The sequence below is a fragment of the Pelmatolapia mariae genome, linkage group LG13, assembly GCF_036321145.2.
Source record: "Pelmatolapia mariae isolate MD_Pm_ZW linkage group LG13, Pm_UMD_F_2, whole genome shotgun sequence".
Classification (NCBI taxonomy): Eukaryota; Metazoa; Chordata; class Actinopteri; order Cichliformes; family Cichlidae; genus Pelmatolapia; species Pelmatolapia mariae.
The window spans coordinates 15,210,697-15,235,441 of NC_086238.1; the positions used below are offsets into that span (position 1 = coordinate 15,210,697).

At 40.6% G+C, this 24,745-nt stretch overlaps 4 protein-coding genes across 9 annotated transcripts in view; 3 read left to right on the forward strand and 1 right to left on the reverse strand.

Moving 5' to 3' along the window:
• Positions 1 to 6,413, forward strand: part of pde10a (phosphodiesterase 10A) — a 62,399-nt gene extending 55,986 nt beyond the window's left edge. For all 5 annotated transcript variants that reach the window (XM_063491251.2, XM_063491253.1, XM_063491252.1 and 2 more), the window contains 2 exons: positions 2,952 to 3,040; positions 4,064 to 6,413. In XM_063491251.2, the coding sequence (XP_063347321.1) occupies positions 2,952 to 3,040; positions 4,064 to 4,163 (189 nt within the window). In that variant the 3' untranslated portion in view covers positions 4,164 to 6,413. The remainder of the gene's footprint in view (positions 1 to 2,951; positions 3,041 to 4,063) is intronic.
• Positions 6,414 to 8,490: 2,077 nt separating this feature from the next.
• LOC134640430 (uncharacterized protein C6orf118-like) lies at positions 8,491 to 12,960 on the forward strand. Its single transcript, XM_063492227.1, has 10 exons — positions 8,491 to 8,804; positions 8,970 to 9,105; positions 9,303 to 9,425; positions 10,039 to 10,098; positions 10,620 to 10,726; positions 10,812 to 10,873; positions 12,269 to 12,453; positions 12,570 to 12,623; positions 12,733 to 12,794; positions 12,881 to 12,960. The coding sequence occupies exons 1-10, from the start codon at positions 8,491 to 8,493 to the stop codon at positions 12,921 to 12,923; spliced, it is 1,146 nt and encodes a 381-aa protein (XP_063348297.1). The 3' UTR covers positions 12,924 to 12,960.
• Positions 12,961 to 14,599: 1,639 nt separating this feature from the next.
• Positions 14,600 to 17,307, forward strand: pla2g12b (phospholipase A2, group XIIB). Of its 2 annotated transcripts, none has more exons than XM_063491272.1 (4): positions 14,600 to 15,299; positions 15,779 to 15,867; positions 15,988 to 16,153; positions 16,263 to 17,307. In XM_063491272.1, exons 1-4 carry the CDS (start codon positions 14,693 to 14,695, stop codon positions 16,379 to 16,381), a joined length of 981 nt encoding a protein of 326 aa, XP_063347342.1. In that variant the 5' UTR covers positions 14,600 to 14,692; the 3' UTR covers positions 16,382 to 17,307. The 2 variants fall into 2 exon arrangements, with proteins under 2 accessions (XP_063347342.1, XP_063347343.1); XM_063491273.1 differs by having other exon boundaries at positions 15,779 to 15,855.
• A 713-nt stretch (positions 17,308 to 18,020) lies between these two features.
• Positions 18,021 to 24,659, reverse strand: oit3 (oncoprotein induced transcript 3). The gene is made up of 9 exons (XM_063491262.1): positions 24,602 to 24,659; positions 22,839 to 23,213; positions 22,640 to 22,750; positions 21,600 to 21,722; positions 21,361 to 21,483; positions 20,089 to 20,249; positions 19,519 to 19,931; positions 18,344 to 18,443; positions 18,021 to 18,173 (listed from the first exon to the last, which is right to left on the reverse strand). Exons 1-9 carry the CDS (start codon positions 24,657 to 24,659, stop codon positions 18,021 to 18,023), a joined length of 1,617 nt encoding a protein of 538 aa, XP_063347332.1.
• Between the last annotated feature and the right edge of the window lie 86 nt (positions 24,660 to 24,745).

Below are 24,745 nucleotides of genomic sequence, written 5' to 3' on the forward strand. Positions count from 1 at the left end.
CTGCTGTTGTTTAACGCCACGTCCGCTGGTTTCCTCTTTCTGGCGCAAAGTGGGAGATAAACAAGAGAGACGGACTTGCGTCAGAAAAGCCAATCAGCTGATCATTGATCAGTTTCATGATTGAAGTAGCAACAGGAGAGGGAGGGGGAGAGAATGAGAGAAGAAGAGGCAGCTGTGCAGCGTAAAGACAGAATAAATCCAGCTTTGTGTCTTTTTCCATCCTAGCTGAAGTCCGGGACAAACTGTGTTCCTTCTCACCTCAATACGAAACGCGTAATATTTTCTCTGAATGAGGGACGATTCCATTTTTTACGGGAGGGTTGGCAACTCTACTAACTAACCTTATGAATAAAATAAAGTTCACTATCAGTAACATCATAGCACCGACCCAGCTGTATAGAAACTCCGTCATGCTAGCTAGTACGCAGTACGAGTTATTGTAACTGACTGTAAAAAGTCAGCACAACGAAAATAAACTACAACTAAACTTGGTTTATATCTGACCCAGATAGACTGCAGGTCATAACTTCTTACTTGAAGTTCAGTTCACCTGACACTGAACTGCGGCCACCTCGGGTCTCTCCTCGTCCTGCCTCCCCTTTCCCTCATCCACCTGCTGGCCTCTGTGGAAGCTCTGCCATAGTCACCACCAATGTTCCCTCTAAGCTGCGCGCGTGCGCAATTGCGCACTGCTGGCATGGTCTCTGCGCAAAGAAAATCTGCGTTGCGCACAAAAAAAAATCTAACCTGAATTGAAATAAAAATTAAAACTTTAACAATTCTGTTTTGCAGTGTGAGTCAGTAAGTGACTGGCTGCTCCCATATGGGATTAGAACGATGCCACCTTATCCCATAGTCCAGCCAATAATGCGATTCACATTCGTATATACGCAGCTAATCAACGTCGTTGACAGGCTATGACAGTGTCCTTATGTGCCGACACCGGTGTTTTAGCTAGCAAAGCGGCGTGGCTGATGTGGAGTGAAGCCACGTTAATGACAAAGTGGAGATGTGAGCAGGACAGACGGAACAATTGACGGAAAAAGTGTGGACTTTATACCAGTTTTTTAAATTGTGTTGATAGGCTACGTAAAACCAGAGTTATGATAAAAATATCTGCAATGTTTGGTTTTCTTCCTGAATACTATCGTTGTTTATATTTACTGCGGGAAGAAACGGTAAAAATGGCGTTTTATAAGGAAAGCGCTCGAAAGCACTCTGAGCCTGTGAGCAAAAACAAAACCAAAAAAAACTCCACCCTTTCCTATTGGTCCAAAAAAGTACCATGTCGACCAATCAAAAAATGATATGGCAACAGTTGTGTAGGGAGGGGGAAGTTTTAGGAGTGACAGCGGTGTTTTGAGATGTGAGAGATTTGCGACGTTTAGCGCAAATCTTGTGTAGTTAGTGTGAAGTGTAGTCAGTAGTTTTTTATGTGTGTCAGAACAATGAGGCGACTACTGAATGTTACAGGTGTTACAGGAGTGATACATCTCCTGTTGTCAGGCCTGCAGGTATCAGGCTGTTCTCCTTTATCTCATAGTGGACAGAAATTATTTTTTGGAGTGGCACAAATAATTTGTGTGGCATCAAATCTGATGCAGAACACCTGATTGTTCTGTAAATAGTTTGAAATGTTTATTTAAAAAAAACCCGCCTTGGCTGCATTTTTAGGTAAACAGCTGCAAAAAACGTTGTTGTTTGCAAAACTCAGTAACTTTTTTGAAGAAGTAACTATATAATTAATTGCCCAACATTGGTCATTATATACTGTATTTTGCAGACAGAGAGTTACAGGACTCTCTCCCAGACCACAGACTCATAATACAAGTCAGAGCTTTATTTAAAAAAAAAACAAAATAGAAAGTTGTGTTTTCAAAATTGGAGTTCAAGTTATTTTTACTTCCAATAGTGTTAACATACTACACAGGTCAATGACTAGATTTTTTTTAATTTTCATTGTAAGTGGGCTAAAGCAGTTAATTAAAAGTAGTCTAGCATAAATGTAAATTCTGTAATTTGATTATTTTAATAAACCATGTAACTTGGATGGATTCGATGCTGGTGTGACCACAGTGCACACGTCTGATGTTGCTCACAGTGGTCCAAGGGATCGCTCAGGGAGTTTGTGTGTTCGCTCAGACACATGAAAAATTAGAGGGAACATTGGTCACCACGAAACAACTTAGTTATTTTTACACATCTGCCAGCATCTGGCCAATCCACCATCTTTTATTGTTTATACCGTTGTTAAAAAAATAAAATAAATAAAATAAAATAAATCATCGACCCATAAAAACGAAAAATCACCATCGTCCAGCTATGGTCGTGCCATCAGTTAACCCTTCGCGTGCCAGCTGCTGATAGAAAAAGCAGGATGAATTGTGAAGTGTACGAGGCTATACTTTCTAGCACTTCACTGTGCAAATGACTAATGACCTCAGGATTGCTGCAAAAGCAGCCCAAAAGTTTCTCAAGGCAAAGAAATTGGATATCCCTCAGTGGGTAAGTCAGTAAGCGATCTCTGTCCAATGGAGCATGCTTTTCAGTTTCCTGAAGATAAGACTGAATACAGGCCTGGCCAGGCAGAGCATTTCAGTGGAGGAAACACAGCATTTGATGATGTCCATGGCTCCTAGACTTCAAGCAGTCATTGACTGCAAACTATACTAAAAACAGTCCTTGTATTTAAAATGATGTTAGTTTCTCCAAATAACTACGAGCCTCTAAAAATGGAGGATTACATATAAAAATGTATTTTATTCCTGTACGAGTTTATGAAACAGTTTTGCAACGTGTCTGCACTTCATTCACACTTGATTTAAAATCCACTGTGGTGGTGTACAAAGGCAAACATGCAAAAACTGGGTCTTTGTCCAACAAATATTAGCATATGCTACATGTTTTACTGTTATTAAGTTTATTTTACATTTGCTTTCTCATTTTTAAAGGTGGGATTCTACAATGCTGTTGCAGTTCCATGTTACACAACACTTGCTGAGCTTTTTCCTCCATCAGGTCCTCTGCTAAAGGCCTGCAAGTAAGTTATTCAAAGCTAGAGTTGACAAAGAAATTAAGTGAATGGATTTTTGTGAAAAATGTCTTAAGCACAAATGTTGCTCTACACATTATTGTCATGCTTATTTATTATTATACTTATTTATAAATGAGCTGACAGCAGCTTGAAGGATAACCAGTAATGCATGCGCCGTCCTTAATACAGTACTAATCCAGTAAGATCAGAGGTGATAAGATGTATGTGCACAGGCACACGTTTTTAAGCATTCCAGTGAAAAATACAAAAAATGGCGTATTCTGCTATTAATGTTTGACCCCACTTTTGTTATGAGGTTTTTTTTAAGTATTTGGATTAAATGAAAAATAAATATAGAATACCGTGTGCTAACTTTGTGCGTCACTGTGTGTGGTGTGACATTGTGCGTCTGGCATGTCTGCGTGCACAATAGATAAGAGTGTAAAGAAGGTATTTACAGTTGTTATTTCTGGTTTTTGAACGGGATTGTGTTGCACATTCGTCTGCCCTTCTGCTGCTTTATAAAATGTGTCCTTGATCTGTGGGGAATGCAAACAAAGTGAGCAGTGTAATACTTAAGCCCCAGCTGTACGTCAGCACCGGGCTCCGGGTGGGCAACAGGCCTAGACCCTGTGGAGCCCTGCTGCGTGTTGTGGGATCTGCCAAAGACGTGTAAACTGCATCAGGCTGTCTAATTGAATAGAATAGCAGCAAAGGGAAGGTTTTGCTTTGTTTTGGTTTTTTTGCACTCTTGTGTCAATCACAGCACATGGGGGAGAGCTCACCTTCATGACAACAAGAACTGATTGTGCGGCCTGGCCACTGTTGTAGCTACTGTCTTGTTTTGTAAATCAACTTCTTCCTTTTTTGTGTGTGTGTTTTGCAGTTTTGCAATTTTTGCATGATTTGAAAATCTTGTGTACTGGTGTGATTCTTAATTCTCTTATTTCAGACTCAAAGCCATGCCTCTGCACTTGTAAATGAAATCTTTTCCACTGTGCATCTGATCGAGGTGGTCTGTATTTGCAGAGAGAACCTGGGCCAGTGGGAGAAAATAGCAAGGGGAGAGGTGGAGGACATCGTGCCCAGCCGGCCTTGTGATTCAGGCCCTGTTAAGGTGGACAACTGACAGACAAAGGAGGGTTGCTTGCTCACCAAAGGAACACAGCCTGAATCCTGCCGTGGACCCAGACCATTGAAGGGGAATGAACCCGCAATCTGTGTTGGCAGGAGACGGATTAGATAAAGGCGACTTGACTTTCAAAACACACACACACAGTTACCTCATCGGGTGACGGAGGTGTCAACACTGACGGTTTCACCGATCCCAGAGAGTGACAGACAGTTGTTGGTGAGGGACTTCAATCCATCGCCCTACGTCCACTCAGCTTGGGAATTCACTTGGTAGAATGGACGTGGTTGCTTTATTTTGGCTGTATTATGTTATTTTATTATTTTTCTTCATGCGAGCTGATTCCATTATGGTCTTGTATTTGCAGAGGCCTTATTCTGAACCTTTCACAGGCTAGGATATGTGAAATCTTGTTGTCAGTTCAGGCTTTTTTTTTTTTTTTCTTTTTTTTAAACGGTACTGTTTGCCTTCTGTGTTTGCCGTATGCGCACTACTTCAGCAAGGTATTCCCAGAGACAGAAGGAATGTGTGGAGCAGATGTAGGGGTGTAATGCCATCTCATTGAAAAGGTGGACACTAGATTTTTTTTATTACTTTTTCAGCAAAAATCCTTTGCAGTACTTGAATAAAGACATACAGCCTATTCTGCGAGGAGATGGCAGAAATCCCCTGCAGTGTATGCTACAAGTGTGGATGAACTGTGATGAGTTACATAATGCCGACATTTGTGAATACAGTCACAAGAGAGTCACAATGTTTCCTGAAGTGGACCCCACAGCCTTTTAGCCCCAAGCATGTAGAAACCTGCTGCACAGTACATCAACATCCTTCGGATTAACAGGATCTGACCCCAGATCAGCAGTCACTGTTTGTAGTACGGAGATCAGGAAAAAGAAATGAGCAAGGTTCCCGTTCCAGATGTTTATATTAAGCCAAGACTGCATACTGCTTAATTTCCTCTCTCATTTTTGAAGCCACTATCACATCATCAATTACTTTGCACAACAAGTTAACTAAAGAATGATTGTAGGAAGTGGACTGCATAGTTTGGGATGTTTTATCTTCTTTATTTTTTTTTTATAAGCACGTTTTATAGAGGCTGAAGTTAACAGCAAACAGTCATCTGCTTCATATTTTCCCATAATGTCAAACCTGTTAAGCTAGTGAAATATGTCCATCTCTGGGATTGCAAGTCAAGAATGTAGTTTGACCGTTTGCCGGTGTGTGACTGAAGTTTCCCTTGAAGGAAATCAATCATCCTCTTTTACACTGATTCTCCAACTTCATGCTGGGGGTTGGGGGTGGGGCACACACACATTTGGATGCTTTCAGATGAGTTTCCGAGATCTTCCAAAAGACAAATTTATTTGTCTGAAACTGTCATTCCAGTGGACAGTGTCCCTCAGAGACTGACACTATTGCTCCAGTAACTTGTTATACGACTGATACTGCAGCCCCCGGTTTTGTGAATGTACATTTCGATGAATGTTTCGTTGGTTGTAGACGCTCGGTGGTGGCACGTGGGTAAGCGCACCATCAGTTACCACGATGTGCTCTGTCTTACTTTTCAGAATTGCTTCCAGTAAGCTTCAACCAAGAGCAACAATTAGCATGCACCTAAACCGAACTTTATATTCAAACTTTTTGCATATAGGTGTATACTGTGTACAATCTAGGATTTAGTTTGTACAGACTGAGATGTATGCTCTGATGGTGCTACTCTGAATGGCAGTCGCGCACTTTCGGACTGTGTGTGTGTGTGTGTGTGTGTGTGTGTGTGTGTGTGTGTGTGTGTGTGTGTGTGTGTGTGTGTGTGTGTGTGTGTGTGTGCGTGCGCATGTGTGTGTATGTGAGAGAGACATAGAGAGAGCACGAGCATGAAAGAAAGCTTTGTCTTTTCCCCACTCCAACCCCACCTGACAACATGATAAAGTCACTGCACTGTCCCTTCTACTTTTCAGCACCAGTTATATCCTATTGTCTGCACTATGTTTAGCTTATCATTATTATTATTATTATTATTATTATTATTGCTATTATTACTATTGTTATTTTCTTAATTAGAGTTAAATTTAAATTAACTTATATTTTTTATACAAAGAAAAATAATGTTGGCCTTTTTTGTTTTGTACAAAGTAAACATTAAGATAAATTAAACAGTCTAGACATGTTACTGTTACCCAGAATAACTGAGGAATGTCTTAACTGTAAATGTAAGAGCAGTAGCCCAAATGACTTTTAATAAATACCTGAAAATACACCTTTGTGCCAGTTTATTCATTACCTACATACCTTTCTTTCTTGGGCCGGGTGGGGGGTCTCACTGTTAATGCATCCTGTTTCAATGATCAGTAACAATGCATCACCCCTGAATGGTCAGTAGCATCACCCTACTTTTTAATTGTTCTAAAAAAAAAAGAAAAAAGAATAGAAAGGAATACTTTTTAATACTTTTGAGTTATTAGAAATTTCAGGAAATTTGTGAAATGGCCTCTTGTTTGCAGCTATAAATAAAATGAAAAGTAGAGTGTTTGTCATTTATAGCATCTATAGCATTTCAGTATCAACACTTTATGGTAACTCTGTAATAATTATTATATTTAATTCACTCACTTTTGCCCTTTGAGCTGGCCAAACAAACGTAGTAAAAGAATACGAAAGTCGGCAAAATCTGAATGTCATAAATTTTTCTTTTAAGAAGATGAGTTCCTGAGATCTCCTCTTGGAATTCTGGGAGTGTGTATAGTTGTGTTATTGTCCTTGCACGAGAAAGGCTTGCAGCTGACTGAACTAGTTTTGCAATAAAGCCTCATCCGCTGCCGTTATCATTCATGTTAACAATCGAATTTCCACAAGATGGCTGCCCAAAACTACAGATCCATCACTGTGTTAAACAGTTGGCAGCTGGTGCTATGGAGGGAGGGAAAGTTTAAGCACATTTGGATTGATGGAGTAAAAAGACAAAAGGATAACTCACTGTACAATTCTGTCTTACTTTCATATTTTTTTCATATAATTATGTAGTATCTTTTTGGCGCCATTGCCTACTGACTATTAAAAAACATTTCTTTACAAATTCTCAGTAAACAATATGAACAATATTTAATCTGACTGCATTCTTCCCACAGAGATGATCAATTTAAATTTACATTTTGACTAAGGGAACTTAAATTACTTAAATTAAGTCATTGCTCAGACTAGAGATGGACTATGGCATTTCATATGTGAATAGTCATTAAATAAACCTCTAATGATAACATTTTACATGTTGAGGTAGTGGACAAAACAAGAATGCAAATGAATGCAAAACGTTGTTGTATGACACAACCATATTAATGTACAATAAAATACATTACAGTTTTTTATTTATGTTCAATTTTGCCATCTGTGTGTTCTGGTGACTTGAACCCTGAGTCCATGTTTCACTGTTTTTCTCCTCCTCCCTCAGGGCCCTGTGTTTAATGCACATAATAACCCAGTTATTACAAAGAACCAGCTGAAGATGAAGAGAAGAGTTTGAATAAAGTTTTTACAAGTAACAACATTTCCCCAGTTCACAAAGATTTGTATTAATTTTTCGTTCTGTGCAGGAAAATATGTAGTATTTATTGAAGAGCACTGGAGTTCTTATCAAATAATGAAACGATGTTTTTTTTATAGATGTAAATGATTTTTAATAGTTTCCTTCTTTGAATATAAGTAAGCTGATCCCATAATTGCGTTAATGTTTGGATATCTATAAACACAAACTTACTTAACGCATAGAGTACTCTACAATCTCACTCCAGCTGTTTTCTTCGTCAGGTACAGGTGAGGTCTAGCGCCTGAAAGCTCACGGGTACGATTATAATCGGGACACTGAACGCAGCACAAACATTACGCGCTTCGATCACCTTGGCAACCGAGTGAAGCACAGACTGCTGCGGCCATGAAGAAAGTTTGTTTTCTGTCCTGAGCCTGTCCAAATTACAGTTAGCTAACAGGTGAGGTCATTAATGAGAGTTTATTTCATTCTGTTATCCTGCAGCACGATCTTTAGTAAATAAATTAATCACGTGAAAGCTTAAATATGAGGCACTAGTAGTTTTGCTATAAGCGTAAACTCTCTTTGAATTATTTGTGCAGTGTCTGGATTTACCATAAAATTTAAGTCATTTTGATTTCGTTTGAGAGAAAATTCCTTTTTGGGTGCATTTCTATTCACCAGAAAGAATAACGAATGTTTTTAATATTTTAAGAAATTGTACACCTCTTGAGATAATTAGACATTATTACTCGTATGTCTTTAAAACAACTATACAACAATAAGTTGGCCTTCACAGCCATGTCCAGCAGTGTGAAGCCAAAGCCTGGGCGCTATGGGAGCGACATCCACAGACTGCTGCTGGCGGCTGAAGCCGGGCAGAAGGCTGATATCCTGGCCTACTCCTCAGGTCATCTGGGGCCTCGCAGCCTGAACCAGAGTCAGCCTCAAGAGGAGACAAAGTCGGTTTTTTGGAGGATGTCTCAGAGCCAAGAAGAAAGTCGAAACCCACTATCTCTCCAGCAGATACAGACAAAGGCAAAAAAGAATGAAATGAAAGAGTTCCCCCCTGAGTTCACTTCTGGCACTGCTTTAGTAGAGCCTAGAGTCTTGGGGTACACACAAGATCATACATCACATCCTGAAAGAAGAGAACATATAAGTCTATCTCAGATAGTTTACCGTCCCTCAAGGACTTTGCCTGTCCAGCAGAAAGCTTGTTCTCAGAAAAAACCTAAATCTCCATCTGATCTGGGGTTAAATCATCATTTCACATTGAGCCGTTCTGACCAGGACAGCCTGAACAACCAAGACCAGCAAGAGAAGAAAAAATGCTTTGGCTGGCAAGTCATGGCCAAACCGGACCTCTGGGCTGGAAAAAATGTTGCTGAAATGCATGCGAGGAAACTGCAAGAGGTGAGGATTGTGACACAAACCATGACATCAATAAACTGTCTGTAATTGCTTTTTTCTTTCTTTTTTTGCATTTTGCACGATATAGTAAACGTAAAGTGCTCTCTGAACACAGGGTAAAGACATGCACAGACTTCAACATGCATACACTCTAACACACTTTTAACCTGCTAATATTGTATGTGTGGTCTTGTGCGCAGGGGTTGATTAAGTTGTCTGCGCAGAGCTGGCCCAGCAGAGACCGCCTTGCGGTGTTCAGTGACGTCTTTGATGATGTATGTGAAGACTCGCCAGTGTTTGGACGCATCCTGAGGGAAATTAAGGTTTTTCCATTTCCTCTGTACCCACCAGCTCATTTTTAGCATGTACCGACAGATGTATTAGAGCCAAGAGAGAGTGAGTCCCTGGAGTAGCAAGTACAAGTAGAGCAGCCACCGGAACCTGGTCGCGATGCATCAGAGAGGAGGTCATCAGAGGGCGATGGTTCCATTACTGCTCATTCATAACGAATGCCTCAGGGTCATGCAAGTTTCTTTTGCACATGATAGTTTTGCTTAGACTGTCAGTAAAAAGACTTCCCATGCTGCAGTTTGCAAAGTGCGCAATTTTACTTTTCATGCAGCTGAAATCCTTTTTTTGTTATTATTAAACAGTATAACACTACAGGAATGAGCACTCTGGATTATCCTTTTTGAGGAATCAAACATGCTGTGTGTTTATAATTTGACAGTGAATAGTAACATAGGAAAATGTACATTTTTGGAGACATAAATAGACATTTTAATAGAACATGTGTACCTGGAGGTTGTGGTTCTATGGTAGTAAACTGCAGTGCATACAATTTGTAAAATCTTTTTCTGAAGGATTTTCTACAAGGACATTTTTTTAAATCAACATAATACTCAGTCTGTAATAAAGCTTTCTTTTCTCTTCCAGACAGAATATGATTTATACGTCAACCACCTGATGAGTTTGCAGTCCTCGCCACGCAGCCTGGTAAGGAACACTGCCCAAAGACACACATACTAATGATAAGACCTGAGAAATGACTGTGATATTCAGACATTTTTGTGTCAAAGACATTCATTCATAGTGTTACTATACAATATAATACATTCTCATGCTCATTTTGCCTTTAAAGAATGGAAATTGTTTTACATAAAAAAGGAAAACAACAGTGCTGATATTCGTAGATTTCCTCACAGTTCAAAGAGTCAAAGATGCCGCTTGTCACAGAGTTTATTTGATTTTGTGGGTATTTTCAGTCCCTTGTCTACAGTTAATGTTTCTTTTCTTTTTAAAAAAAAAAAAAGCCTACATGTATTTCTAACCAAGCTTTAAACAGTAAATTCTTGTGGTCTCAGTGATAAGTGTATTATAGATATTTAAACTTCCCACAGAGAAGGATAAAACCTTTAGTTCTTCAGCAGTAGCCAAGCTACTAGCAGCATTAATCTCAAGCATCTTTTGCTTTTTTGGAAAATAATTTAGGTCCTAATGTTTTGTTCTTGCTTCAGTCACCGAATACTTCACTCAAAGTAAGCGAAACCGAGTTGGACGATGCTGAAAAGGAGGTTTGCAGGCTGGAGCATGAGGCTAGAAGAGCTCTAGAGGAGAATAAACGGTACCGCAAAACAAAGTATCAACAGCAGGCTTGTACTTATGTACATTCTCTTTAGTTGAAGTGTGTTTGTCCTTTCAAACCTCAGGGTCCAAAATAACTTACAGAACATTTCAGCTGCCATGCACCCGAAGGACAGTGACAAGAAAAGTAAGTCCTAAGACTACCTTAATATATTTTTCGTACCTTATCGGTAGTTAACAGTTAATTTGCTATACCACATGCTAAGTTTTAGATATATCTGTGGTCTTTAAGAGTGAACAAATAATCACTTTTTGGTCCCAACAGTCATAAAAAACAATGTTGTACTGTCAGTGGTCACTTTCTAATCCCAGCAGGGATGTCTTCATATGCAGTTATGATCACTATCGTTATGAATGTCATAGTAATTCAGACCTGTTAATTAATGAAGCTTTTAGACCATAAATTTTAATTAGGGTTGAGGTCAGCGTTTTGGGAATGCCATTCCAGAATGTTTTAATGTTAACCTGCTTTTTCCACTCCAAAACCAGTTTTTATGTGTCTTTGGGATCATTGTCCTGTTGGAACACTCAGTTGTCTCCAAGTTTCAGTCATCTAGCTGTTGATTCGAGGTGAAGTTGAACAATTTGGATTCCTTTGTTTAATGTATCAGTACCCCTGGCAGTAAATCCGCCCCAGAGCAAGATCCTACCACCACCAAGCTTGGCAGCTGATACGTGTTTTTAGCTTTGAAAGCCTCTCCTTTACTCCTCCAAACATACCTCTTGTCACCATGGCCAAATAGCTCAATCTTTGCCTTTTCTGACCATAAAACTTTTCTCCAGAAGATTTTTGATGTGTTCATGTGGACCGCTGCAAATTTTAGTCAAGCTTGAAGAACTTCATTTTGGTGCAAAGGCTTCTTTCTTGTTGGGCACCCTCTTATCCATAGTAATGACGGTATTCCAGCATTTTCCAGCTTATGACAAGCTTTAGTCTTGGCAGTTGTTTGGTTGTCTCTGAACATCCTAATTTCTTCCCATCTGAGGGTGACAGTTTGGCTCTTCTTCCAGACCTTGACAACGTGGTGCCACATCTGCATTACTTGTGCTTTTTCTCATTGTTCTCAGTGTTGGTCAATCCATTGACTACTGTCAAAGGATTTTTTTTATGCTGGCAAACAGAAATTACCAGTTGTAGTCAATCATCACTAACAAGAGGTTAATGGACCTTGTCAAGTTAAAAGACATTGTAGAACTTTTAGCACCACATATTAAAAGATTTAAGTGAATGTTTGTATATATTTGAGTCTGTATGTGTGCTTTTGACCCTGTGTAGATTAGAGAAAATCCAAACTTCTGCACAAAATTCTTGTTTTTTTAAGTCATTAAAGATGTATGCTTTACAATCACGCCACCCTGGTGGGATTGTAAAGCATCTCCCATCTGTAAACAACAATTCAAAGAAGTTCAAAGAAATTAAGCCCAAAATTACCATGGCATTCATGCCCATGATGAGTACGCATCAATTTTTATCAGTTCTCTATGCATTGCATTCATTTTCACCTCATCTGTGTTTGAACAGATACATGTCAGTCAGGGCTGCAGGATACTATGAGTGTCTCTGGCTATTCTGACAGCATCCAGTTCAAGAGGCTTCAAGTAATGAATGTTTGGAAGCAAATCAAACAGCTGGAGGAAGAGCTAGAAAAGAAGTTGGTGTCCACTGTTACAACCACAGCTACTAAAGGACATATCAGAGACCAACAGGTGCTACATTTGGCCTCATTCCACACTGGCTTATAAAGGCATAGCTCAACTTATAAATCACACTGAGCAAAGTTAAGAGTTAAGCAAGAAATTTCCTTTTTTCTGTTTGTTTCCAGACTGAAATAATGAAGCTGATAGCCTCAAATGAGCATCTAAGGGCCATTAGCAAGGTATGAGAGGGTGGTCTTTTTTTGTTTGTTTGTTTATTTTTTAATTGCAGGTATTAAATATTTCAAATGTATGTTTACTATGTGAGAGTCAGATGTGCTGTCTTTTAAGGATCTTGAAAACAACATCAGCGCAGTGCTGAACAAGGAGAAAGCAAGCAAGGCCATAAGACGGTATGTGGAACAGTGTATATGTGGCACTTGATTAGTTTGTGACCATTCTTACTTACTTCTTCTTGTTATGCTGTGTTTTACCACAGGATTTTGTGGGATGAAATACACCAAGATCTACAAGCACAGTAAATGGCTTCATCAGCAGGAAAACTACAGAATACAGTGCGACATTTCAAAACTTAGGCAGTGTGTGCTCAATAAAAGACTTTGACAACCAGCAAGCAACTTAGAATTATCTGATTATTTTATCCATTTTGTAGGCTTTTGGTTTAGAGCATGCAATAAAAGAAAACGTATGTCTCCCGAGGGGCCATAAGGCTGTGGCGGAAGTGTTTGTGTGCATGAACTTGTTAAAAAAAATCATCTGGTCGCCCCAGTTTCAAGTATGGAAAATCATAGCGCGCTAAAGTTAATAACTTAGAAACAAATCTTTCATGTATTATTGAATAGACCTATAACAGATTTACTGTGCTGTGTGACAAAATTAAGTGAACTCTCAGATTTGATTAGTAGTTGAACCTTGTTTTTGGCAGTAACCTTCACCTTGTGGTCATTTCATTCTACCTGTATTCTCTTAAGGCCTGAGCTCTGACTCAAGCAAAATGCAGATTTTTCTTTTTGTTCTTTAACAGACTTAGTTCAACTACACTCATCCTCATCATGCACCATACTGTCGATATAGCTGACTCATAATCAGAGATGTTAATCAGTTCACATCTGGGAGCTGTCGACAACAAAACAGTGCTGTGTTATTAGTTAGAAAATTTTTGTTCCCAGCTGTAGCGTGCTGCAAATGCTACTGTGGGTAAACAAACTACTAGTATCGGAAAGCAAACCATTTTAAAATGCTTCACTCCAATCCTGTATCCTAAGAAAAAGTACAAAAATATTAACACAGTGAGATTCAAAATCCTCTTTATGAGTATTGTTTTGTTATATTTACTGATGCTTTAGTCTAGCAGTAATTTTTAAAGCTTAAGTCTTAAATAAAATACAATAACATAACACGTATACTGTATATATAATGTTATGTGAGTGTATAAGAGTTAGTCATGCGTTGCATAAATAAACTAGCAGTGTAGCATCCATCTAAAATATAAACATAAAGTACTGAATAACTGGGAGCAACCTACTCTTCAAACACTAGAGGGCAGCAGAGACTTTTGAGAAAATTGTGTCAGCAGGAAATTAAGACGCCTGCACTAAAGCAAAATTCCCACATTGGTTTTACTGTGTAACTTAAAAGATTTGCTTAGTATTCTTCACATAGTGATGTTCCAGCTGAGCCACGGAACTTTTTTACTCTTGAAATCATAACATATCGTAAAACGTTCATGCTGTTATGCTTCCACTCTCTTATGTCATATTAACAGTAGTTTGCCTCTGTTCTTATTCAGGGCTGAAGTGTCTGTGTGTTACCTTTATCAAAAACAGTGAAGATAGTCTAGGGGTTTGTAATGTCTTGAGAAATGTCAGCATGGATAGGATTTCTATTTAATGCTGTATTTCCTTTAACGGGGAATTAAATATGTTGCATTAACGGGAATCCTAAAGAGATTTTCCTCTAGGTTCAAGTTCCACGTGGCTTAACAAAAAAGAAAAAGAAATCCAATTATAACTGTGTGCAGAAAGCCTTGATGACAGTACTCATTTGCTAAATAATCACAGAGAATTAGTGTAATCATTGAAGCTTTTCTTTGGATTGATAGAGGGTGACCTTTGCCCCTGACATGAGGGAATGCTTTGCTGTCTGCCAGAATCTAATCAGAGGTCAAAGTCTTCGCTCTGGCTGACAGAGTCAGTCGGGGCAAAGTGTGTTTTTGTCCCTCACAGTCTAAGCTCTTCCCATCCTGTTACTGACGGCTCACTTCTGCTTGGATTGTTGCCACTTCGACACCATGCTGCTTCGGACTGTTGTCCTGCTCCTCCTCTGCCTGTCCACAGGGATGTGTGCCACTTTAGGCTACTACCAGACTGACGCAAAGGAGGACGGAGGCCCTGCTGCTGATTCAGTTGTTGCTGCCGAAGATGCCTCTGTAGACGTAGCCAAAGAAGGTGTCACTGCTGTTGAAGTAGGTGATTCATCTTCAGCTGAGGCAAACGCAGGTAACAGCGTTTTTGGTGACAAACCGCTGCGTGAAATAGGTGTGAAGGGTAGCCAATCAGGTGACAAACATGAAGACGATGTCCAGGTGGTTGCAGAAGGTGCTACAGTCAAAGAATCAGTGCCAGGCAGTGATGGGCCTCCTGGAGACAGCCCTGCTATGAAAGCTTTTACTAAAGAAGCTAAGAGCCTGGAACAACCTTCTTCTGGGGAAGAGGCGAATGAGATCAGACCAGTTCAGACAAACAAGTCCCAGAAAACACCACAGGAACAAGAAGACAGCAGCTGGAGCCTCAACTCTATTAGAAATAGTTTCCAGACTGCGCACGGATACTTCGACTCCCTGGTGGAACTGGTCGGTGGACACAATGGTGTTTGTGAGTACCGCTGCAGAAGAGATGGTAAGAATCCATCTTAAAATTCTCTGTTCAAGTTCACCGGTCTTTAAGGGATTTTGAGAAGAGTTTTTACAGATTGTTGTTTTTAGCTTCTCTCAAAAAAATGTTCTGACCCTCAGCAGATTTTCAAATGATTACTGTGTTTTCCACTTCCAATATGCTTCCTTAACTAGATATTTTTTTGTTAGCATACTTCAACTTTCAGATCCGATTCCACTGCTATCAGAGCTAAAGTACTTCTTTATTGATCCAAGATAACATGCCTGGGCCTCAGGCTTCTTATACCGAAACCTGAATGCATCTGTTTATCAGTGGGAGTTTAGCTTTCCCTCGTCTCAATCATCCATATACATGTTCTCAAACAGAAGGTATATCTTATCTGTGAATGATACACACCTGAGGATGAACAGGAGCACCTCATGAAATTTGTTTGCTAACGCAGTCAAGTTCAAGACCTAAATGAAGCTTCCGTGTTTTCTCAGGAGAACTTCCTCAACCTCGTCCTGGCTTCCAGCTCTCAGAGCCCAACGGCTGCAGCACCTCTCTGGTGGGATTCCAGGTGAATGCTGCTGTAGGTTGCCTGTTCATAGCACCAACAGCTTTCAAAGCAATATCATTAACAACCTTAATGGCTGTAAAAGCCACATGTTCGGTTTGAGCAGACTGTGCTGACACAATCTATCTCTGACAGCTTGACCTGGGGATCCCTGCTATGACAAAGTGCTGCAACCAGCTTGACATGTGCTACGAAAACTGCGGTACGAGCAAGTACGACTGTGACTCCAGGTTTCGCTCGTGCCTGCATGACATTTGCTCTGACCTTAAGAAGAGTCTGGGGTTTGTTTCGAAAGTGCAAGGTGAGATATTTAACTTTCCCCTCTTCCTGCCTGTGCATAGCCACAAGTTGTCAAAGTAGAAAAAATAAATAAATCAGCCTCCCTCCTCTCTCATCTTTTTTTCTCCTAGCCTGTGAATCGATGGCAGACGCTCTCTACAACACAGTTTGGACTCTGGGTTGCAGACCTTACATGAACAGCCAGAGGGCAGCGTGTGTCTGCGAGGGAGAGGAGAGGGATGAACTGTGACACAGAACACTATGGACATCATCTGTGTGCTTTTGAAGACAACTAACAGAGTCATATTTCCACACGCATAGCGTAGCATAGGCTTCTTTTTTTTTTCCTTCATAGACGAGATGCCTCACAAGAGCCCTCTCAAGATTCAGAGGCCAGAGATTGAAAAAGACATAAAAGAGGAGTTTAAGTGAACAATTTCTTTGGATTTATTCACAATTGTTCATGCATATTCACTCGCCATGCTCCTCATTTTAGGCCAATTGACTCTATGACTCCATTACCATAAATTACTTGATGACTCCAAACAAAGTGTGTGACGGGAAGATAGAAAGGATATTGTCACCGGATTAATTTCCTCTAGACAGAAAGACACCAGATAATTACTGTGGTGCTCATGGCTCCTTGTGTGCTGCTATCTTAAATTTGTCAAGCTGCTCAAACCTTAAGTCAGTGTCATGTAAATCTAATGCCTACTATGTTAATGCTTGATGTAAGTTATTTGCCAGTTATTTGTTATTTTTATGAATACATTAAAGACTAATTGCAGCTAAACTGACACGATTAACTCCAGATTAATTGTCGGAGTGATGAAGCTCATGCATAATTTCCAGACGCGGGGTTCTGATATTTCTTTCCCAGCACACTGTAATGTGTGGCGTGCTCCTCATCGATTACACCAAGCAAATGAGTCAGAACGCATCTTATAGACGTTTTAGATGGGGTGGGGTTTTTTTAAGTTGGAGATGGGGTGAGAAATAAACCACTTCCATAAATCCACTAAGTCTCTAAGCTGTAATCAAGCCTGGGAAATGCCTGAAAGTGTGACCCAGAAAATCATCTCTCATGTTGTAGCTGTTATGAGTGATGTGTGGCGCCTTTCTCGCTTTTTAATCGAAATGTCATTCACTTTAAGGTCAGCATAATGTGCTGCAAGTCCAACGGACGCAAACTTGTTATGATGTGTTAATGAGAATAAAAGTTATCTCCAACAATATAAATAACAGCAGAAGGAAGATATACTGTATACACATATATACAGTGCACTTGGCTTCTTTGTGTCTATGTCTACATTTATTTACTCTCTGGATTACCAGATCAACTGAACTGGACGATTCCTTTTTAAAGGGGTTCCATCATGCTTATGTCCATCTCTATATTTTTATTTTTGGACTCTACTAAAGCTGCTCAAAATTATCCTTATTCATCTTACAACTGGCCTTGGTGCCAATTGTCAGTTCAAGCTGTTTTAGCTCCTCTTTCTTTAAACCGTCTTTTTTCTCAAAAAAAAAAAGGTGGGTGTAGAAGGTGGGTGAGGTTTTCTTATAGCCAGAGCTGGGTATCCCTTTCTTTGACATCTTACAAATTACAAGAGTACAAAATCAGTCTGAAACTGAATGTTCAGCACAGTCTAAGATCTGAGCTTTTGGCTCATAAGGATTACGTGCACAAACACTGACACGCTGACTTTATTATCTCAAACTCTATGCATGTTTAATCTGGAAAAGCACCACTCAAATAGTGTACGTATGACAGAAAGTGAGAAAAACCATAAAGTGTTCACTTCAGTTTAAATGCAACTGTGCTGATAGTTTAATTTCATGGCTTTTTTGTTGATGTTTGTGTTGATAGCATTGTATAATTGCCATGATTAAGGCAGGATAATGATGGGGCCTGCGCTCAATGCGTGCTGCTCCTGAGGTTCATCCGTCTGAACCTCCCGTCGGACGCGTCCCCGACAGTGCTGAGCACAGCGGGAGTCTCCTGCCCGGCACACTAGCACCTGGCAGTGCAGGAACACTTGCTGTAAACAGAGGAAGCAAGCTTGTTTTGATATTTTGAGACTGCCTTCACAGTGTAAAGGATACTGCTAATTCACATGGTCTATTAATACAGTCTTTGCAGTATAGAGCTACGCAGGCATAAGCCCACACACATTCGCCAGCTGGCTCCCAGCATGCTCCTTTTACTCACTCGGTTGTCCTTGCCAATGAACTTGAAGACGGGGACCTGGTAGTGCTTAGAGAGCTGGTCCTTTGACGAGTACTGTGTCATTGTTTCATCAGCAATACATCTGCGTAGGAAGCCAAAGAGAGAAAATAGAGTCACACATGCATCTTAATGCAGTAAACAGAGATCCATAAATGTTTCTAACAAGGCACTTCATCAAGAGATTAGATACTTCAAGGTCCTGAAAGCCTGCTGCATTTGTTGGCAAACATGAATAAAGATTTAGTGATGACCTGCTTGTGTCTGCAGAGGAAAACTCTGCATTCACTGGAAAAACGGCGTGTTTCATACATTTTAAAAATTTCGTTTCCATTTTTCTACCCAAAACTATGTGTTGTATTTTTTTCTGAGCTAGTCAGAGTACAAGACAGAGTGACATTTTTCAGCTGAAAGAGTGATTTCCGGTTCGATACTGTTGAGCACCTGATGCCAAGACCTTTATAAGACACAGCAGTGGGATCTCATACTGATGACATTTACTACAATAACTGGACCTCAATGCACTTCTATTGTTAGCAAGGCAGAAACCTCTTTTCTGTGTGTGTGTGTGTGTGTGTGTGTGTGTGTGTGTGTGTGTGTGTGTGTGTGTGTGTGTGTGTGTGTGTGTGTGCGTCACACTTAAAATGGTCAGTCCAGTTTAGCTGCACATTTCTAGGAGTGACTCTGCATAAACAGTTTGAAGCAGGTTTGGTTTTGTCAGACTTATCGTTGAGATTCACTCCTATACAGGGAAGGTGGACAGAACTTCGTCTGAGGAGTTCACAGCATGTATGAAATTGTCAGCAGAGTGAGTACTACAAATAAAATCTTAGTTTATACCACAAAAACCATTAATACCATGTTTAAAAATCTGCTCAAATAAAATAAAATCTGTTTGCATGGCTATTTACACCAGACTGATTGTTTTGATTATTTCTTCAGACATCTATCTGTCTATCTGTCGCCTGCAAATGTAAAGACAATTGCTAATTGAAATAAATTACTAATCAATCAATCAATCAATAATTTAAAGTAGGTCATTGCATTATATCTTTGGCCAGTAGAGGGCAGCAAAACAGACAGTGATTAATTGAAGAAGCAAATAAGGCACATATATATACAGTATTTATGAAATTAAATAACATGAAACCTACACTTACCCATCTCTGATGAGGTAGTACTTGAGGGCCTGGTCAGCTTTGGGCCCCGGTGTAGCAAAGCAGCTCTCCACCAGGGAAGAGAGACCATCCACTCTCTCCTTAGGCTCAACCCCAAAGAAGAGGGAGTCATGCAGGGGGAGCTGGGGTGGGGTGCGGTAGGCCTCTGAAAACTGGGCATCCTTAAAAAGCTCTAGGGAGAAAGTGAAGACCCCCTCACTGTGGCCCTCCAGCTCTAGGGCTGAGTTGCGCTGGCTTGCCTGGTATCCGTCTGAAACCTGATATTCCCTGGGGAACTCACAGGTAACTGGGAGCACCAACTTGCCGGTGCGGACTATTAAGTCCCCGCTGCTTCCTGGGCTGCTCCTGGGGAGACCTGTCACCAGGTTGGTCCCTACAATCTTATTAGCTGTCACCTGAGAGCGAACATTTATATTACATTAATGGGTTTTTCAGTTAGTAACAAGCTTGAGCAACCCATATTAAAGTGCACTGCTCATTTTTCAAAGCCTTAGGCTTACATATTTAACCCAGGGCACATTCTATCAAAAATTCCACCCCAGTTCCTCTGACCTCAACTACTGTGCCACATGTCTTGAGGCTGAAGTTGAGGTTGATGTGTGTGCCATTGGAGACACCCCGACAAGATGAGTTGGAGAGAAAGAGCTCCAGGCCGCCTACAAGGTCCTTAGGAACTGATACTGTAATAGAGCTGGAATCACACTGGACAGGAACTGCAGAGGGGGGAGTCAAAGATATCACCGATTCTTTATAACACTATAAAACAGAAATCGGCAACTATTACATGGATAAAACAACAAAAAGCTGCTTAAAATGATCTCACAGTTGTGTGATTATTATACAACAACATATGCCACATCACACAGTATGATACCCTGTGGTGAGAAGTAATGATACAGAAACCAGTAAAAGCAAGCAACCGTGACAGTAAAGATCTGCCCGAGTTCTATCAGCAGATAAACAAGGAGCAACTACAGGAGCCAGGATGAGCCATCGAACTACGACCAGCTCTATCTCCTGAGCCACAGCCGCCCCGAGACACTGCTTCATTCTACCACTAGTGGCCGCTTAACTTTTCTTAGTAGTTTCTACTGATTTATCACTTTCTTGCTGGAAATTTCTGAACATGTGATGCCGTGCTGTTGTTTTTTATGTGTTGCGCAAGGAAAAGAAACAAATAGTCAGTTTTGGCAATTACATCATATTTCCATAAACAAAGATTTGCTGGCTCCAGCTCCCCCACTGTGAATATCAGCATCATTCCTTTTATGTTTTCGCAAACTGTTGTTCAAGAGATTTAAATACAAAAGCCTTGATTTTGTTTGTACTCTTTTGACAACATTAGTGCTTGATCACTGAGAAATAAATCAAGAATAAAATAATGTTTATAGGTGAATGTTTTTGCATTCTGGCTTAAAAGAACATTTTTTTCTTGATTTATTATCTAGTGAACTGTTAATCAAAAACTTAATCTGCTCAATAAACCATAATAAAAATGTTTTTTCTTTGGAGTCTTCCTTCATAAATGACAAAAAAAAAAAACAGACGACAGTATGCTTTGCAATTTTTCTTGATTTTCAAAAAAGGCTCTCTAGAAAAGGCCAATCATGTTATTCCCTGCAAATATGATTATAGATCGTCCCTGACAACAGTAATAATAAAGACATCACTTATGGCCTGAAGATATGCACTCGCCTCATATCGCTGCTGAAAAATCAGATGAGATCAATCCAAACATGTATCTTCACATCTGCTTCTGTTTTTTGCCCGATTGATTATCTATCACCAATATCTACCTTTTTTTTTTCTCACTCACACACACACCTTGACACGTGCGCTTGTCCTCTCCCAGCTCCAGCCCTCTGGGACAGTGGCACTGATAGGAGTCCAGCAGAGCGGAGCAGCCATGACTGCAGCCTCCATTGTTAACATGACAGCCTGCTATCTCTTCAACACAGAAAACAGGAGAGTATTTGGAGCTCGCGGTGTGTGTTTGTGTGTGTGTGTCCAGTTTACTTATCTCTGTACAACACATACACATAAATGCACGCCTGTGCTTGTACCTCTACAGGTGCGTCCATCCTCATCCAGCACACGGCCTCGTCCGCACTCACAGCGCCAAGAGCCCTTGGTGTTCACGCATACCTCTGCACAGCCACCGTTGCCCTGATCGCATTCGTTCACATCTGAGCACACACACACACACACAGGTTCAGATATTAATATCAGATGAGTTTTGTTTTAAATGACTGAGCAGCAGATGGGTAGAGTGGAGTGTATCACCTTGAGGCCATCCACTTAGGAATGATAAATCAACTTTAAAGGACTTTAAACCTGCATTTATAATCCTGAGAGGCCCGGTAAAGAAATAATGATGGATGAAATAAAAGTGTGCGGTGAAACCAAAGTGAGAGTGCAAGAGAGTGAAGAAAGAGTGAGCGAGAATGAAGAAATGAGAAAGTAATTACTGAGGTGAGGACTGGCAGATTTGGTAGATGGATGAATAATGAGATTATGGTAAATTTCAAACTGGCCAGGCTGCCCTAGCATGCCTGTCAACCATCATTAAGCCCCACTATGCCACACACAAACACACACACACGTACACCTGCAGATGCTCACCTTGAGCGTATACCATAAATCAGTATTTTAAAATGTTTGATTGCTTCTGTTGCTTTTTTTAATCAGGCTCTGCTCCTTAAAATAAAATAAGCTTTATTTTAATAGTAATATTCTAAAGAAGTCGTGATAACCAACACACAAGATAAGACTTAAATATTAATATATTTATATTTGTATACTTTATACCTTGGTATACCAATCTCTTTGTGAATGAATGTCTTGATATAAATACATAGAGCAGCAATCATCACCCTACTTGCCACTGGATATTACGTTGAGTAAAGGAGGAATAACATAGGAAAAGCTTAATTAGAAAATAAAACAGTTGGGTGAACCGACTGCAAATCCAGCTGGATTGATTTTTCTTGTTGTTTTCCACGAAACATTTCCAGCCTATCTGTCTTCCGTGTTCCCTCGCTTATCTCTGTCTGTTGCACAACCTATCTGTCCCCTCCACTTCCTCCCTCTCTGCATGTCTCACCCAGGCATGTTTGTCCGTCTGGTCCCAGGACATTTCCAGGGGCACAGCGGCAGTCAGACTGCGGACACGTGGGACCCGTGCAATCGGCCTCATCGCAAATATCGTAGAAATCTTTGCAACACACAAAAACAACAAAGTCAGGCTACTGAAAAAAGCATCTCACGAACGAACAGATGTCACATCCGACATGCTCACTCACGGCCACAGTACACATGGAAGCAGACTGAGGGCCTTGGCAGGCGGTACACAAAGTATCCTCCAGGACAGGCCTTCACATCCACGCTGGCGTTCCACTGGCAGCAGTTGTTGCTGAAGCTGGCGCAGACAGGCAGGGTGATGATGCCCTCATGGAGCTTTGGGTGGCTGCCATTGAGCCAAATGGGGGCGTGTGTGCCACAGTGATTCTCGGAGATGCAGAAGGTGGGCATGGCATCCCCGGCCATGCCTGTGAAGCGATACCATTCACCGGAGACGTGGCTGTCACACAGGGGCACGCCGGACGACTGGTTGACGTGGTAGTCTGTGTTCCTCCACGGTTCGTTCAAGCTGATGTACGCAGAGCAGGGGTCCAAGACTGAGGCGGGGTGGTGGGAAGGGAGAAAATAAGCACCACATGATTAGATCCTTAAAAAGTGAGATAAATGTGTTTAATATAAATCATTTAAACTGTAAATGATGAATCATTGAGAAAGAAGTTCGGCATATAAAGGCTCCGAAAGAGGCTTTGGTGCACGCTTTGTTGTATATTTGAATTCAAGTTAACACCATTAGGTACTTTGCCCACTTGACCATTTGTTACCATGAAACCTTTGGATTGGCCAGATAGATGGAAACACCTTAATTGGACTAAAAGCCAACAAGCTGTCCTCAAAGGCCTCTTTAGCCAATGAGTTCTGTCAGTGGTGACTCTTTTCACTACTGCCAGCAGAATCAAGAGAGAGCGACTGAACAGGGAGAATAAACAAAGTGCAGGAAAACGATCAATAGTATTTCTCTTCTTCATGCCCTTTTTAACAGTGTAATTAAGGGGCAGACATAAAACAAAAGGTGACAGCATGAGGGAGTGGGCAATGAGAGGAAAAGAAGACAGTATTCGCAGGGCTGAATAAACAGACAGATCATGGAAGTGCTTTGTGTGTGACACCTGACAGAACGAAGCTGACCAGAGACGTGAAGGCAAACACATACAGTACAGTGCAGACTGTGCTATTTGTCTAATTTTGTGACTATATAGGCCTCCGCCAACTAATGGACAGTACATCTTGTCACCACGCCGCTCCAGTAAAAGCAGACAGATCAATCCGCAGTCTGAGTCTTCTGACAGCATTAATGGCCATTTTTGAGAGACGTACGACTGACCAAATGTGCCCCGGCTCCAACAGCACAGAAGGGGCAAAGGACATAGCTGACTCAAGCGGATGTATGCTAATGGGAGCATTAAATCTTCCAGATGGGGCATGAATAACTTAATAAGGCTTTGGGGAGAATATGGAGCCATGTCTGACCTGATCTTGTCTGTACAAATGAAGATGAAGAGCAACAGTGCACAAACTTACTCTCTTTCATATCACTTTTTTTTTTTTTTTTTGTTAAAGGTTACAGCTAGTGATATTTTATTAATGTGGACAAAACAAGAATGACCTGATCACTCTAACAACTTCTTGTGTGGCCATCGTTTATTGCTCTGTGCCTGGTTTTCCAGTAACACTGCTACTCTGCTTAAAAATTCACCAGAGCATTAAATGTGTATAAATCCACAGCGGAAAATAGTACCCAAAAACTGCACTTATCTGACCTTTTCTTTAGATTTATGTAAAAACTACAGTAATGCTTTTGGCAGCTTGACCATTAAATTTGACCATTAAGCACTCACGTTGGTTTTAATCACAGTAAAAACGTTTTTATTATAGACATACCTGCTTATTTTGGACGCAAGTATAGAAAATTGCATAATCCACTTACCTACACCTGCAACTGCAAGATTCTCCAGCGCCAGAGCGGCAATTACCAAAAAAATCATGATCTGCTTTCTCGCTCTTGGTTAGAAGATCCAAGTTCAGGCCTGAGTGTGTTTGTGTATGTGCGGCACTATGATTCATCTTTTTG